The sequence below is a fragment of the Astyanax mexicanus genome, chromosome 10, assembly GCF_023375975.1.
Source record: "Astyanax mexicanus isolate ESR-SI-001 chromosome 10, AstMex3_surface, whole genome shotgun sequence".
Lineage (NCBI taxonomy): Eukaryota > Metazoa > Chordata > Actinopteri > Characiformes > Acestrorhamphidae > Astyanax > Astyanax mexicanus.
Window position 1 is genome coordinate 28,845,430 of NC_064417.1, and position 16,908 is coordinate 28,862,337.

At 34.3% G+C, this 16,908-nt stretch overlaps 1 protein-coding gene across 1 annotated transcript; it reads left to right on the forward strand.

The window, feature by feature from the left end:
• The first annotated feature begins 2,332 nt into the window (after window positions 1–2,332).
• On the forward strand, window positions 2,333–15,728 carry LOC125804780 (uncharacterized). Its single transcript, XM_049484307.1, has 3 exons — window positions 2,333–3,079; window positions 14,170–14,508; window positions 15,649–15,728. The coding sequence occupies exons 1-2, from the start codon at window positions 2,417–2,419 to the stop codon at window positions 14,188–14,190; spliced, it is 684 nt and encodes a 227-aa protein (XP_049340264.1). The 5' UTR covers window positions 2,333–2,416; the 3' UTR covers window positions 14,191–14,508; window positions 15,649–15,728.
• Window positions 15,729–16,908: the final 1,180 nt, after the last annotated feature.

Below are 16,908 nucleotides of genomic sequence, written 5' to 3' on the forward strand. Positions count from 1 at the left end.
TCAGTAAATGTAATATGGTGATTAAAACGGTAAACAATGATTATAATTAATATAAAAATAAATACATAAAAATAAATATCTTAATTTATTTATGGGTTTCTTTATTAACATTGTTTAATGTTTTAATCTTTTGATTCATTTGTTCATATATTTACATAACTATTTATTTCTATATTCATTTATTCCAGATTTATTTATTTCAGTTTTTCCTTATCCTTATATGATAATAAAGAGAAGGGGAAAGACATGTACAATCTGACATCGATCAATCAATAGAAATGCTAAGACACTGTGACGTCATTGCTGGACAGCCCCTTCATTATCATATAAGGACAAGGAAAAACAGAAATAAATAAATCGGGAAATAAATGAATTCAGAAAGTTAGGTAAACAAATGAATGAAAAGAAAAATTAAGCAATTAAGCAAATAAAAAAAATATTTATTTTATGTATATGTAATTATTTGTATATGAATTGTAATTATTCTTTACCGGTTTAATAACCATATTACTTTTATTGAGTGATTTACATAATTTTTTAATTATTTATTTATTTTTAATGTTGGCTTTTTCAGTCCTTCATATGACACAGATAGGTTGCAGCAAAAACACACCCTTTATATTTACAATACAAGCCAAGACTGTTATGTTATATTAAATGTTATATATTTAAAAAAACAATAGAATTTAAACTATATGACACAGAACAATAAAAACAAGTGTGAATATTACAGCTAGGTGGCAGCAAATACGCACATACCCTTTAGAATTTGGCTACAGTGCCAAAAGGTTAAAATAAGCCCCACAGGACATTTTTTGACCTGCTACCTGTCATAATCTTAAAATAGACACTTCAAAGATTAAGAAAAAAGTGGTAGGGGAAAAAACTACATTTTAAGAAGTAAAACTAATACATTTCAAGGCAATACATATTATTTTTTCTCTTAAGAGTTTTTGTCTTACTAAGCATTGTGTAAGTGTAAGACTTAAATTTTGCAGTTTAAACTTAAAATTTGTAGTTTAAACTTAAAATAAGCACAAAAATTCATTTTTTGCAGTGTTTATGCTGCTGCTGCTGGTGCCTATTGTTCATGAGTGCGCTTGTGAAAAAGAAGTGTACTTAATTTAAGCTGAAATAGGTCTGTACTTAAGTTATGTTATTTTGGAACCAATAATTTGTACTTAATTACTACTTATTTGTAATTAAAATGATATAAATTTGCACTAAATTCATATTGAGTATACAGTCATATGTTATTTTCGCCACTATTTAATATAATTTAAGCATATTTGTGTGAGCTGTCTGACTGAACATTAAAAATCTATAAAAAATGTGATTAAAATATAGATTTAACATCACATTCATTTTGAGGAGTGTATAAAAACTGGGGAAAACAAAAGCAATATCTCTCATTGCTACAATTTTTTTTAAGTTCTTTTACCGACACTAAAGTAACTAAAGTAAAGTTTTTAGGTATAAATTTAACACATATAAGTTAAATTATTATTATCACAGTTTTAATTCGTCAACACAAAATGATTGTTTTGTAGCAAATGTGACTGTTGGTGTGATATGAATGTTATTGTGTATTAAATTAAAAATGGGTATAATGTGATAATGTAAGTCAATTTATCCTGATTATTTATCATTACTATATAAAAGTATAGCATTTCTCACATGCTAATATGTTACCTTTTGCATTGTTTTTCATTATCTACACAGATAGGAAAACGTTTAATCAGATTCTTTCAATATACTTTAAATTATATTGAAAATACCTTTTTATAAAAGTACCAAAATTCTTGCAACCTTTGCTGAAACTATTCCTCATCTGTCACATTAACCCTCCTGCTGTCCTCAAAGTTACCAAAACCTGTTATTCTCTGGGTCAGTACGATCCCAGGAAATTAAACCTTCAGAAAAGTATTATAATTACAGATCATTAAACACGTTAGCAAAGTTTACTCACCAGTTACTTTATGTTTATTTGAAATATTATCAGCTGTTCTGGCATTATTCTAAGTGTTTTATTAGTATTATATAAGTATTATAAGTAATGTTTTGTTAAATCAGGGCCTAAATTAAAGGGGCATTTAGAAATATATTATAAAACTGAATGTCATAGTGACCTCAACATTATTACCACGCAAATATGTGTAAAATATTGATATTTCTTATGTGTATTCCAATACAACAGCCTTAATAAAACAGACATTAAAGCTGAAACATTAGAAACATTTAGTTTTTCATTAATTGTCTTCAATAAATTAAGAAAAGAGGGCCGCGCTGCGGGGTGGACGGATCGCGCTACTGTCGCTGCTGCTGAGGGCCACGCTGTGCCTCAGCGACTTCACGGTTTTACACTGCTACAAAACTGATCTTTACATCCAGGAAACAAATAAACGAAAAAAACAAAATGCCACCAAAAAAAGTAAACAACATATCAGAGGAAGAGATGGAAGAGATTAGAAAGTCCCTGAACTACATGTCAGAAGAACTTAGTAAAGTGGTGAAACAACAAGCCATGCTACTTGACTTAATGGGAGAAGTCAAACAACTTAAGAGCCTCGTCAAAGAAAAAGATAAAACAATTGAGCTTCTAGAACGAAGAATTGATGACCTTGAACAATATACAAGAATGGAGGATCTTATTATAAGCGGTCTGGAGACCACACACAAAACTTATGCCAGTACTACAGCTGGACGCAGGAATGGCGAGGATGCCCCTACAGAGGAACTACAAACATTGGAAAAACAAGTAATACAGTTCTTTGAAAGTAAGAACATGTATATTGATAGTAAAAACATCACAGCTTGCCATACCCTCCCCAGAAAGGACAGGGAAACAAAGCCTGCTATAATAGTGCGATTTGTGAATAGGAAGCACAAGATCGAGCTATTGAGGCAGGCAAAGAAGCTGAAGGGGACAAGGGTGTACCTGAATGAGCACCTTACTAAAAAGAATGCAGACATTGCCAGACAACCAAGATTTCTGAAAAAACAACAGAAAATCCAATCAACATGGACAAGAAACTGTAAGGTAATGATACGGCTAAATGGAACACCTGAAGAATCCAAGGTACTTATGATAAGAGACCTAAAACATTTGGACCAGTACAGATAAACAGATTACTAACTCTCGAAAAAATGCAGATACATGTACACTTTAACAATGTAAACAATGACTGATCCCAACAAGAATTGTTCATTTCTGATAAATGAGGTTGAGGGGGAAGAACTCACAGATATGAATAATCATTTATATAGACTGTTCACTGAGTATGACCATATAAACCTTAAAAATGTAGAAAATAAAACATACGAATTTGGACATGATATTGACCCAGAAACTTACTTCTATAATAACATTGACAACAGTTGCGAATACTATACAGAGGGACAGTTTAACAGTAACGTAAATATGGAAGGTGCTTTTTCAATAATACATTTTAATAGTAGAAGCCTGTACAAAAACTTCTCCAAAATTAAGGATTACTTGAGTAAATTCAAAAAGTTGTCATTGCAGTATCTGAGACTTGGCTAGACAATGAAAATGTTAATGATGTGGGGTTAGATGGATATGAGCTTCTTACAGTTAATAGGAGGAATAAAATAGGAGGAGGAGTCGCTATATATGTTGATACAGCATTAAGATGCAGGATGGTAACGTGCATGTCAGAGGCTATAGAAAATATAATGGAATGCATAACTGTAGAAATTGATATAGAGCGATCTAAAAATATTATAATAAGTTGTGTATATAGAACACCAGGAACCTGCCTCAATACATTTAATAAAAAAATAGGTGATATGTTTGATAAATTAAGTAATAATAATAATGTTCAAAATGTATGTGGGGATTTCAATGTTGATTTATTAAATACAAATCGACACAAAAGGACAACAGAATTTATTGATACAATGTACAGCAACAGCCTATTACCTGTGATCATAAAACCAACCAGAATAACAATTGACATAGCTACACTGATTGATAACATATTCACAAATAAAATAGAGAGCAAAATAGCGTCTGGATCGCTCATAAATGAAATAAGTGATCATCTTCCAATTTTTGCAATCTTTCAAAATATGTTTAATTAGAAAAATCAAAACAAGTCAGACACTTTTAAATTTATTCGAAACAGAACTCCAGATGCTATCACTGCTCTTGAGATTGACCTAATGAAACAAAACTGGACAGAAGTATATGAAAATGACGATCCAAATAAGGCATATGATACTTTTTTGACGATAGTAACTGAGTTATATGAAAAAAACTGTCCTATAAGAAAATGTATAAGAAGACACAAAACAGTGGACAAACCATGGATTACTCGAGGAATTGCAAATGCTTGCAAAAAGAAAAATGTACTTTATAAGATATTTTTAAAACAAAGAACAAAAGAAGCAGAAAACAAATATAAGACCTATAAAAATAAATTAACAAGTATTAAGAGAAATAGAAAAAGGAATATTATCAGAAATTATTGGAACATCACAGAAATAATACTCAAGGAACATGGAAAGTGCTAAATAGCATAGTTAAAAAGTGTTTGGGAAAAACAGATAATCCAAATTATTTTATAAAAGAAGATAATACTATTTTACATCAAATAAAAGAAATTGCCAACGAATGTAATGATTATTTTGTGAATGTAGGACATAACTTAGCTAAAGAGATTGTAGAGCCAAGAAATACGCATGGAATAAATAAAGATATTATTCATAAAAACTCTCACTCCATTTTTATTAGGAGGACTGAGGAAAATGAAATATTGGATATTGTTAACAAATGCAAAAACAAAAAGTCCACCGATTGGAATGGAATAGATATGTGGGTGATAAAAAAAAATCATAAAGTGTATTGTAAAACCTTTTACACATATCTGTAAACAGTCACTGCAAACAGGTACATTTCCACAAAAAATGAAAACTGCAAAAGTCATTCCTATATATAAAAGTGGAGACAGACACAAATGCTCAAATTACAGACCAGTTTCTCTGCTTTCCCAGTTCTCAAAAATACTAGAAAAGGTATTTGCTCATAGACTTGAGCGTTTTATAGAAGAAAACAATTTATTGTTTGATCACCAGTTTGGTTTCAGAGCAAATAGGTCAACCTCGATGGCAGTAATGCAACTAGTAGAAGAGATAGCTACAGCAATAGACAAGAAGAAATATACAGTGGGGGTGTTTATAGACTTAAAAAAAGCGCTTGACACTATTGATCACAATTTATTAATGGAAAAGTTAGAGAGATATGGTATTAGGGGAATAGCATACTCATGGCTCAAAAGCTATCTTAATAATAGATACCAATATGTTCAAATAAATAATATCAAGTCAGATTTTCTGAGGGTAACATGTGGGGTGCCACAAGGCTCAGTGTTAGGACCTAAATTGTTCAATCTGTACATAAACGATATATGTAAGGCATCTAAATTGTTAAAAGTTGTCTTATTTGCTGATGATACCAATTTATATTGCTCTGGAGAAAACTTGGAATGGCATCTAAATACAGTAGAAAGAGAATTAAACATTTTAAAGAAATGGTTTGATGTTAATAAGCTATCATTAAATTTAGGGAAAACAAAGTTTATGATCTTTGGTAATCGACAAATAAAGAAGGAAGCCAAAATAATGATCAATGATATTGAAATTGAAAGTGTGTATGAAAATACATTTCTGGGTGTGATAATTGATCATAAATTATGTTGGAAACATAAGCACATAAACCACGTAAAAATAAAACCATTGCAATATTATATAAAACTAAACATATATTGAATCAGAAGTCACTATATTTACTGTACTGTTCCTTCATAGTGCTTTATATGACCTATTGCGTGGAAATATGGGGAAATACATATAAAACCAACACAAATCCAATTAGACTTATTAACCAAGCAAACTACAACGAACCAACTAATAAATTATTCATTAAATTACATGCTTTAAGATTCAGTGATTTAGTTGACCTTAATATTGCTCAGATAATGTATAAAGCACAAAATAATTTACTTCCAAATTGTATTCAGAGAAAATGTAAAACCAAAGAGAACAACTATGAACTAAGAGGAATAGATAGATTTAAAAGAAATAGAGCAAAGACAAATATAAAAAACAGATGTGTATCTGTCAGCGGGGTAAAGCTGTGGAATAACTCTAATGAAGAATTAAGAATGTGTAGTTCCCTCTATAAATTTAAAATAATGTTTAAAAACAGGGCTGTAAACAAATATATAACCGATAAATGAGCTGTCTATATTATAAACTTTCAAATGATTAATTATTTTTTTTTTGTTGTTATCTTAATTTTCTTTTTTGTGTCACTACATTTTGTTATAAACATGTATGTATGTGTGTATGTATGTATATGTATGTGTGTGTGCAGGGCCGTTTCAAGGTATTTGGGGGCCCCAAGCACAGACACCAACCGGGGCCCCCCCAACCTCCACACCAGAAATCTCATGCCCAAACCCCCCTCCGGCCAAAAAAAAAAAAACATATCTGGCCGCGGTCCACCTTCAAGAACCACATCATATACACACAGTTTAGGTCCAACACACTTTATGTAAAAAGGAGGGCTTAGAAATGTAAGCAAAACACCTTGAGGTAGAAAGAAAAGATATGGTTAGAGATAGCATTACAATATTTTTTCTGATTTTGATATTTAGATGGATCCCAGCTGCATTGATATAGCTACCAATGCTAAACACCTCAAACTAACTACTTTACAAATTTACTACTTGTAGCTGAACATAGCAGATTTAAGTATGCTGTTGTCTGAGAATTAGACAGATGCACCTGATGCTTTAAAGACAGTGAACAGCTGGCATAGTGCATGCATGGATACTACTAGACACGTACTCACCATTTGGTACATAGATTAGAATAGCTAGCTAGCACCTCAGAGAAGCTACGCCACCTTAATCTCAACTGAAGATAAGAACGGTAGGCTGAAATACAATAAGCAGTGAATCTGGAACAGACCTGTGTTTTTTCTGTTAATATAATATATTACATTATGGAGCTATATTATCAGCCTGTTCGAGCCTGTATACTGCACTAACCTCTAACCTAATTGGTTAGCTAACTTATTCCTAGCTTTGACTGCCAGGCACGTAGCTAGCTAGCTAACATAAACATTACCCGGGACGTATATATTGTTTTTAGCCTACCTGCTGCTAAATTACACCATTTGTACAGGTAGGCCTAATTTATCCAGTGTAAATCATCACTTACCACTGTATTGTGTTTTTTTGTGTTCCTCTTCCTTCTTTTGTTTTCTCTTTTGGCTTCCTGATGGATAAATTCGCTTCATGGTTAAGTTTCATATTTGCCGGCGTCTAAAACTTGGCTGTCTGCCAGGACAGTGTCTGCCTGCCTTCAGCAGCTGGTGGGAGGGGCCCCCTTGAGGGGGATTCTGAGAACAGTGTCATTGCTCATTGACTTTGAGAATGTAAAGGGGGGCTCACACAGTTTGTCGCTGCATTTAATTCTTAACCTGTTGTTGTCTGGGGGCCCCAGGCCAGCTTGGGGCCCCAAGCAATTGCCTGGTTTGCCTGCCCCATCGCGACGGGCCTGTGTGTGTGTATATGTATGTATAGATATATATGTATGTATGTATGTATGTATGTGTAAGTATATGTATATGTATGTATGTATATATATATATATATATATATATATATATATATATATATATATATATATATATATATATATTAGTTAGGTAAAAAAAGGGTAGGCAAAATAAGCTAAAGCTTCAGCTTTTCGGTTCTTTATTGATTGTTTAAAGGCGAGATACAGGATGTGATTTATTTTTTTTTTTTTCCTTTTCTCTTTTCTTTATTATCTGTTTATGTGTGTATATGTTTTGCAAAAACAGAAATAAACAAAATAAATATTAAAAAAAGACAATAAATCTGAATCACAAAACTAATGTCAACCATTTTTTCAGAGACTTTAAACACTAAATTGACCCTGAAGATAACAGGAGGGTTAAAGAGTTTATGATAAATAACTTAAAAAACTATACTCTACAGTCTGTCTTTACTAGTTCTGTACAGTTTAAACACTGATTTCTATATTACCCAAACAAAGACAAATTGCACTCTGAATATATATGTCAATATATTTGTTTTGTCTTTTAACCCCCCCCCCCCCCCCCTTTTTTTTTTCTTTTTTCCCTTTACTCTTGAATGGCTTTTGTATAATATATTTTGCTTTATACACTGTGTTTATACACTGTGTACAAAGCTCTGCAGAGTTTCGTGGAGTGGTGTGGAAACTCATGCCTCGAACTTAACATAAATAAAACCAAGGAGATGGTAGTAACCTTCTCTCCTAAACAAAGACAGAAGGTTGAGGCAGTCGCCACCATAATACAGGGGGAGGCAGTGGAGATTGTGAAGGAGTATAAATATCTTGGGACAATTTTTGACAACATGCTGAGGTTCTCCTTGAACACAGAGGAAATACTGAAGAAATGCCATCAGAGACAGTACCTGCTCAGGAAGCTGAAATCGTTTGGAGTGAATAAGGACATTCTTACCACCTTCTATTATACCTTCATTGAAAATATTATAACATTCTCCTTCATTTGCTGGTTTCATTCCATCACCCTGCAGAATAGAAACTGTCTGATAAATGTGGTTAAAGTCTGCTCTAAAATCATTGAACGACCTATCCGTTCTCTTATCACCCTATGTGATCAGCAAACTGTGAAGTTGGCTCACAGGATTGTACAGGACCCCTCTCATATCTTGTTTCCCGAATTTGACTGGCTTCCTTCTGGACGCAGACTTCGTTGTCCGTATTGTAAAACGCAGAGGAGGAAAAGAACCTTCATCCCCAGGGCAGTCCAGCTTTTAAATGCTGAAAAATGACTGTTCAAATGAACTGATGATGGTACATTAATCTAATGGTGTATCTGTGGTTGTGTCTGTGTATTGTGTGTAGTATTTGTTGGAGGGAGTGCGTGCCCTTCTCTGAGCTACTCTTTATGCCCTTTTAAATTGCCCCTTGGGGACAAATAAAGTAATCTGAATCTGAATTATTGCTATCTATGCTGTTTAGCCAATGTTTCATAATTTAAAAAACAGAAAAATTACACACAAAAAACACACACCATTAGACTATTTTGTCACAAAATATCATATGAACTGAATTTAAATACATAAATAATGCTCTTAGATACATATGTTATAGATAATAGCAAAGTTTATTAAATATTTCATTAGTTTAACACATTTGTATAGTACATTATTCACAAATGTAATATTGGAGAGGTTAGTAACACATGGAGCTATGAATGAGCTCACGGTGTGGATACAGATGGATCAGAGGAGTGTGGAGAGAGGTTATTAACACATGGAGCTATGAATGAGCTCACGAAGTGGATACAGATGGATCAGAGGAGTGTGGAGAGAGGTTATTAACACATGGAGCTATGAATGAGCTCACGGTGTGGATACAGATGTATCAGAGGAGTGTGGAGAGAGGTTATTAACACAGTTAATAACGTAGTATTGGCACTACGAATGGTACAGGGTACGGTTCTGCTGCACCGTACCACAGCGCTAAATCCTCATAAGGGAGAGGGGGCGCTGTTGCCTTAATTAAGGAAGAATCCTCCACTCCGGCAGGCTGCTGCCCTATCACCCTTATCTGCTGCCTCTCCTCCTCCATCAGTTGCCACGGCACTACAAACTGTACAGGGGCAGGGGGCGCAAAAGGCAGTGGAATTTTATACTCCTCCTGCTGCCTCTCCTTCTCTATGTTCTTCCTCTCCTTCTCTATCTGCCTCTCCTTCTCTTTTTGCTGCCTCTCCTTCTCTTTTTGCTGCCTCTCCTTCTCTTTTTGCTGCCTCTCCTTCTCTTTCCGCAGCATCTGCTGCCTCTCCCTCTGTTTCTGTTGCCTCTCCTTCTCTAACTTCCTCTCCTTCTCTATCCGCCTCTCCCTCTGTCTCTGCTGCATTTCCTTCGATTCCTGCAGCAGCATCATCGCTTTCTGCTGCAACTGCTGCCTCTCCATCTCTATCTGCCTCATCTTTTCTTTCCGCGGGTTCTCCATCTCTATCCGCCTCTCCCTCTCTATCCGCTGCCTCTCCTTCTCCAACTGCCTCATCATTTCTTTCCGCTGGCTCTCCCTCTCTTTCTCCTGCCTCTCTTCCTCCTCCTCCTGCTCCTCCCTGCGGGATGTTTTTGTGGAGATAAGTGTTTTAAACCAGCGCTTAAAACCCATTGTCTCAGTACAGGATCTGCAGTAAGCTCAGTGTGTCTCTTTCGAACTCCAGTCGAGTCTGGTCCCGCTCCCTCATGCACGCCTCTATTTATAGGCTGACGGATGACGTCACGCACCCTCCGCGCTGCGAGGCGTTGCTAGGATACATGCGCGAGTCTATTCACAGCTGTGGCGCAACGCTGTCTCTGAAACAGTTCTCTGGACCAATCAGAAGTGCTGTCAGCGTTGCTAGGATACATGCGCGCACACAATAAAAAAAAAAAAAACGATCCTTATGATTTACTCATCAGAATAACGGGGATGTTTACTTTGAGTCATGAGGAAAATTGCACACCTATTATTATTATTTTTATTATTATTTTTATTATTATTATTAAGTTGGCTTGTCAAAGCCAACTTACTGTTCTTCTTATTAAGTTGGCTTGGAAAAGCCAACTTATTGTTATTCGTAATCTTATTCTTATTCTTCTTATTATTATTCTATTCGCGAAATTTAATCGACTACTCCTCCTACAGCTTTTATGGTAGAATCACGAAATTTTGAGGGATCGTAGAACCTATGCCACCTGGAAAACGTTATCAACTGCATAGCAACCACTTAGCAACCACTCTAGAAATGATAGCAACTGCCTAGCAACCAAATAGCAACAGCTTAGCAACCACCTGAAAAACGTTAGCAACTGCCTAGCAACCACTTAGCAATCATGTGGAATATGTTAGCAACTGCCTAGCAACCACTTAGCAACCAATTTAGAAATGATAGTAAGTGCGTAGCAACCACTTAGCAACACCTTAGCAACCAACTGGAAAACGTTAGCAACTGCCTAGCAACAGCTTAGCAACCACTTTAGAAATGACAGCAACTGCCTAGCAACCACTTAGTAACCACGTGGAATATGTTAGCAACTGCCTAGCAACCACTTTAGAAATTATAGAAACTGCCTAGCAACCACTAAGCAACCACTTAGCAACCACATGGAAAACGTTAGCAACTGCCTAGCAACCACTTAGCAACCACTTTAGAAACACCTTAGCAACCGCATAACAACACCTTAGCAACCACATAGCAACCACCTAGCAACACCTTAGCAACCACCCCAGATACCATAGCAACACCTTAGCAACCACCTAGCAACACCTTAGCAACCACCTAGCAACACCTTAGCAACCACCCTGGATACCATAGCAACACCCTAGCAACCACCTAGCAACACCTTAGCAACCACCCTGGATACCATAGCAACACCTTAGCAAACGCATAGCAACACCTTAGCAACCACCCCGGATACCATAGCAACACCTTAGCAACCGCATAGCAACACCTTAGCAACCACCTAGCAACCACCTAGCAACACCCTAGCAACCACCTAGCAACACATTAGCAACCACCCTGGATACCATAGCAACACCTTAGCAACCACCTAGCAACACGTTAGCAACCACCTAGCAACATCTTAGCAACCACCCCGGATACCATAGCAACACCTCAGCAACAACCTAGCAACACCCTAGCAACCACCTAGCAACCACCTGGTATATGTTAGCAATTGACTAGCAACCAGTTAGCAACAGCTTAGCAACCACCTGGAAAACATTAGCAACTGCCTAGCAACAGCTTAGCAACCACTTCAGAAATGATAGCAACCGCCTAGCAACACATTAGCAATCAAACGTTTAACCAAAAGTTTCACGATTTCAGCATTTAAACAAGCGTTTTTAGATTTCAGCATTTAACCAAACATTTTTAGATTTCAGCGTTTAATCAAACGTTCATAGATTTCAGCGTTTAACCAGATGTTTTTAGATTTCAGCGTTTAACCAAACGTTTTTAGATTTCACCGTTTTTGGCATTTAGCGTTTAGCCAAAAGTTAAGAGCATATCAATGACTCTTCACACTCTTCAGACGGAAAAAGCTTAGCAACCATTTTAACTTTTTAACGTTATTAGCGTTCTTTTCCAAGCCAACTTAAAGTTCGTTCACGAACTTTACCTTTTCTAGTTTTATTTATTTTTTAATTTTATTAATGTTGATTTAATACTGGAAAATTTGCTTTGTGTAGCCTACAAAAGATAAAGGATTAGTTATATATTTTCTTATTTTTTGCTAAATAACTACATTTTTACATACTAATTAATCGTCAGACTGTATTTTCTCTAAACTCTTGAACTATTTAAATAAACAATAGAACTGTTAATGCATACTGAATAATTTACCTTCTTTACAGTATAATAAACTAAATTATTAGGAGTTCTGGATCTAATTCTATTGTTTGTTTTAAACAAAAAAGTGGAGTAGGTTTGATTTAATACCTCCAACAGAAATATTATATTTCATTATAATTCTGTATTTCTGTAAACATTATATTTCGGTATATTGATTAGGGCCTAAAGTGACTTCAGGTTAATAAATACAGTCTCCTAAAAAATCTGCTGGAATGGGGGTTAAAATAAACAAAAACTCTCTATAGAAACTCTATAGATTTGCAAAATAAGTTCACGTTTTAAGAACATCAGTGATCTACACAAATAATTATCAAAAACCTTAATATAGTTTAATCTACAGATTACAACAGATAACACCAATGACCACAGCAGAGTTTATTTTCCAGGAACTGATATCAGCACTCACACAGAGAGTTAAAAACACCAAACAAGGTTATGAGTGAAGCTGACTGAAGCAATCATGTGATTTTAGATCAGCAATGAGGTTCAGAAGAAGAATCTGAAAAGCTAGTACTGTTTAGTGTGATGTTCAGTTGCTTGGTTTTAATCGTTGTGCTTCAGGTTTTAGCTATGGCTGTGTTCAGGACGGCTCGGGCTGCAGTTCTCATCTTACTTCTCTACAAAATATGAAAGTTACATAAAATTATCAATAATAAACATATATATAGTTAGCAGCAAAATATTGATTTTTATGGATTGTGATGCTGGATCATTTTTTTTTTTTAGAAATTATATTTCAGTATTGGTTGACAGTAATGTAATGTTAATGATTAATGTAAAATATTTCAGTAGCTTTTTGTGTATATGTACTTTACTTAAAGTATTTTAATTTTTTTCACTCCACTACATATAAAACAAAATTTTATAATTACTTTATAAGTGTATAAAAATAATCAAAATCAAAATAAGCTCAGCAATCTGGATCCAGAACTTGTTTTGACCTGTTGGACACACAGCAGCTGCCCAGTACAAGCCTATAAAGCGTATGCATGAATATATAGAATATACTGAGGCAGTATACAGCTTAAAAGAAATAAAATACAATTGTTTGTTTACAAAAAAAACGAATGAAAATTCATTGTACTTGCTGATTTATGTTAATGACATTTTTTAAATATACATTAGTGCCCTTTCAATGATTATTCCATTTATTAACAGTTTTTGGGGGATCTTATAATTAATTTTTTTTTTAATCAATTTCATCAACTAATTAATTTAATGCAAGGTTTATTTTTTATTTTAAAAAATGTTTTTACAAATATTTTTGAAGAAAGAAAGAAAGTGAGGAAAGGTTGGCATATTGTATGTGGTTATCCATTGTAAGGGCTCAATTAATTACATTATATAAAAAAAACAGTTTATCAAAAGTGACAGTGCAGTCTGAGTAAAAAAAATCTAATCAGATAATGCTTTAATTATAAAATTTTAATATCTAATAATAATTCGTTATTCGAAAAATAGCACAATAATAATCATGATTTAAATAGTTTTAATTTAAATAATTTTACTTCTGATAGTTTGATAACCTTGTACTTTTCCTGAAGTGGCGCTCTAAAGGAAGGGCTAATTTTATTGGAGTAGTGCTGTATTTTATCTTTAGTATCTTTACTTTAAATAAATTACTGTAGATGGTTTGGATGTTTTGTCCACCACTGGATTTCAGGCTTTCCAGGATTTTAAATTTTATTTTACAGGTTCTTCTCAAGCAGCTCTAAATCCACAGCCGCTGGTTCTCTCAGTTGAACTTGGAAAAGCTGCTCATCTCCACTGTTCACTTGGAGACCAGTCCAGTGCAGAGGTTAGGATGTGGTACAAGCAGAGACTGGAGCATTCTCCACTGGAAGTGGCTTCAAAGTTAAAAGGCAGAGATTCAGAAATATCATCCCATCCAAGATTTAAAGTGCAGAAAAATACGACAGGCTTTTCTCTCACTATTGAAAATGTTGTTAAAGAAGATGAGGGGATGTACTTCTGTGGAACCGGTGAAGGAAAAACACTGAAATTTTCAAACAGCACATTCTTAACTGTGACAGGTAATCACTTGATTACTTGATTGAAATAATATGAAAATAAGTGATAGCTGGATATTTAAAAAAATATATTTCATATTTATAAATCTATTGCTTGATGTCAGTCTCTTGTACAGTGTATTGTTTCTACTGATACTAATGTAGAACAATTATTGATAATGATTATTTGGATGGTCAACTAACATTCAAATAACATTAAACTGATTATCTTTAGAACCTAACCCTACACCTAAACATCACCCTAACCACAACCTAAACCTTAAAACATAAGCTTAACCTTAATCTCAACCTAAACCTAACCCTTAAATCTAACCCTAAACCTGACTCTTACCCTAACCATAACCATGAATCAACCCTAAAACCTAACGTAATATTAATCTTAACTTAAACGTTCAACCTGAACCTAAACCTAACCCTCTTACACTAACCATAACCTCAACCATTAATCAAACTTAAAACCTAAGCTTAATTTTAATCTTAACCTAAAACTTAAATCTAACCCTAAATCAGCTTTAACCCTAACCTCAACCATACATCAACTATAATATAAACCTTAAACCTAGCTCTAAACCTAAGGCTAACCCTAACCTCAATAATGAATCAACCCTAAAACCTAGCCATTACCTTAATGTTAACATAAACATTAAATCTAAACCTATCATTAGAATTTTAGGAGAGAATATAGAGAATCCTTTAAATTTACCTTAGACTTGCAGTAAAAGGTTATTTAAATATTAGTTGAGAATCTATGAAGCATCTATAATGGACCATCTGAATAAAGTGATACATAATTTTCATGAAATGTAATGTAGAAAATGAAATGTATCAGGTCTGTCAGGTGCTTAAAAAATGGAGATTTATTAAATGCATGATGTGCCCACTGCTATATCATGCTAATTATAATAATATTAGGTATTACTTTATACACTTTGAGGAAAAAATACATAACTGGGGCTTTAGTGCTTTAGTCAGTGGGGTGGTATCTTCAAGAGTATATATGTCAATAGATTTAAAGTTGTGATATATATTTCTAATGTGAAATAAAATATTTGACTTTGCTGTTTTACATCTGCACTGTTTATAGTTTTATTTAACAAAAAAAAAACTATATTTCAAATCTCACACTATTACATGACATTACAGAACATTCCAACATCTCAGTTCTTCAAAGTCCAGCACTGCAGTCGGTTCCTCCAGGAGAAGCAGTGAATCTTCAGTGTACGGTTCTCTCTGGGATCAGATCAGCAGAACTGAGAGTGTTCTGGATCAGATCTGCTGCAGGATCATCCTTTCCTGAAATCATCTTCACTCATCACAACAGCAGCAGCAGCAGCCGTCAGTGTGAGATCAGCTCTTCTAAACACAGCAGTGTGTACAACTTCTCCACCAACATCCCCAACAACCACCATGCTGCAACTTACTACTGCGCTGTGGAGACCTGTGGGAGGATCATCATCGGGAACGGGACAACAGTATGCTTGAGTAAGTTTTTTTTTATGGGGCAATTTACATTCAACCAAATTTGTGAATATTTTAACAGTTGTACTATTTACCAGCACTATATCAATAAATGGTTAAAAAAGGTTAAACCATTTTTAAGAAGATATACAGCTCTGGAAAAAAATAAGAGACCACTTAAATATGATGAGTGTCTTTGATTTTACCAAATTGAAAACCTCTGGAATATAATCCAGAGGAAGATGGATGATCACAAGCCATCAAACCAAGCTAAACTGCTTGAATTGTTGCACCAGGAGTGTCATAAAGTTATCCAAAAGCAGTGTGTAAGACTGGTGGAGGAGAACATTCCAAGATGCATGAAAACTGTGATTAAAAAACAGGGTTATTCCACCAAATGATTTCTAAACTCTTAAAACTTTATGAATATGAACTTGTTTTTTTTTTGTTGCATTATTTGAGGTCTGAAAGCTCTGCATCTTTTTTCTTATTTCAGGCATTTCTAAGTTCCTGCAAATAAATGTGTTAAATGACAATATTGTCATTTAGAATTTGGGAGGAATGTTGTTCGTAGTTTATAGAATAAAACAACAATGTGTATTTTACTCAAACATATACCTATAAATAGCAAAATCAGAGAAATTGATTCAGCAACTGAAGTGTTCTCTTATTTTTTCCAGAGCTGTATGTCTTTATATATGTGAGCAAAGTTTGTTGTAAAATCCTCTGTCATTAATTAGTCATTGATTAAACTGCCATTAATTAATGACCCCAATTTAATGCAACAAAAGTAACTGTTAATATTGTACAATGACAAATACATAGTTTTAAAAGATTTCCGAAGCTTTTTCTGTAAAATATTTATTTTTTACTACATTACATTCATATAGTTGTTAGGGCTCAGCCAGTTCCCGCAGCGGCCACCAGAGGCCGCCATAAACCCAC